This window comes from Apis dorsata, unplaced genomic scaffold, assembly GCF_000469605.1.
Source record: "Apis dorsata unplaced genomic scaffold, Apis dorsata 1.3 scaffold_82, whole genome shotgun sequence".
Lineage (NCBI taxonomy): Eukaryota > Metazoa > Arthropoda > Insecta > Hymenoptera > Apidae > Apis > Apis dorsata.
The window spans coordinates 793,757-794,630 of NW_006263380.1; the positions used below are offsets into that span (position 1 = coordinate 793,757).

The following is an 874-nucleotide window of genomic DNA, read 5'->3' on the forward strand; positions in this document are numbered from 1 at the left end:
TGCATTGTGTTATCTCGAGGAACTGTGAGGCTCAGAAAATCGTTCATCTCCTTTAAAGAGACGATAAACGTGCGGGCCGATAGACATTTCGACGAGGTTTCATCGGGTTGATGAACTCTGGAATATACTCGAAAAATACTCGATCAGATAACATTACACTCGTTATTTTCAACGATGAAACGCAGTTATCGTAAATATCCAGCCTTTAAAAGCGACTTTATCGATTTTATATCTTTTATATATATATATATATATACACATGGAAAGCAAGCATTTCCAAATGATTTTTGATCTTAAAATTCTTCTCTTAATTACGATACATACACTATGTACAATCTCTTTGTACAACATTTTCTTTACGATAAAAACAAAAAAGAAAAAGAAAAAGAGAGAAAGAATAAAATATTGACTTGATATATATATATAATATATAAACAACGATTAACAATATTCGAAGAAAAGAAATCTTAAAAAGAAAGTATCGTCGATAAAATATATATATCTCTTATCTTTGTCCCTGTTATCGTTCGTTCGCTATAATATTTTATACACGCATATTTTTACACGTTCTTTTTTTTTTTTTTACAATAAATCTACACCCGTCATCATCAGTTAAAAATCTCACTTCTTCTTCTCTTCGTTTCCTTATAAATAAATATATATATATATATATTTATTCATCAACGATCAGAATCTCTTAATTCACACTAGGAAATCGAAAGAAACGGCTAGGATCCGGTATCCTCCGTTTTCTCGTGGACGATTTGACTCGAATCCTCTCGATTCACGCAGTCTCTGATCGCTTGAAGAATCACGCGCACCCTCCTGTCGATGGCCGCCAGATGGGGTTCCCACAGAACGGGGGCCACCGGAT

At 33.8% G+C, this 874-nt stretch overlaps 1 protein-coding gene across 1 annotated transcript in view; it reads right to left on the reverse strand.

The window, feature by feature from the left end:
• Positions 1-681: 681 nt before the first annotated feature.
• The window catches only part of LOC116184847 (extracellular serine/threonine protein CG31145), a 55,503-nt gene continuing 55,310 nt past the window's right edge, over positions 682-874 (reverse strand). Inside the window, exon 9 of the mRNA XM_031508310.1 lies at positions 682-874. Within this exon, the coding sequence (XP_031364170.1) occupies positions 703-874 (172 nt within the window). The 3' untranslated portion in view covers positions 682-702.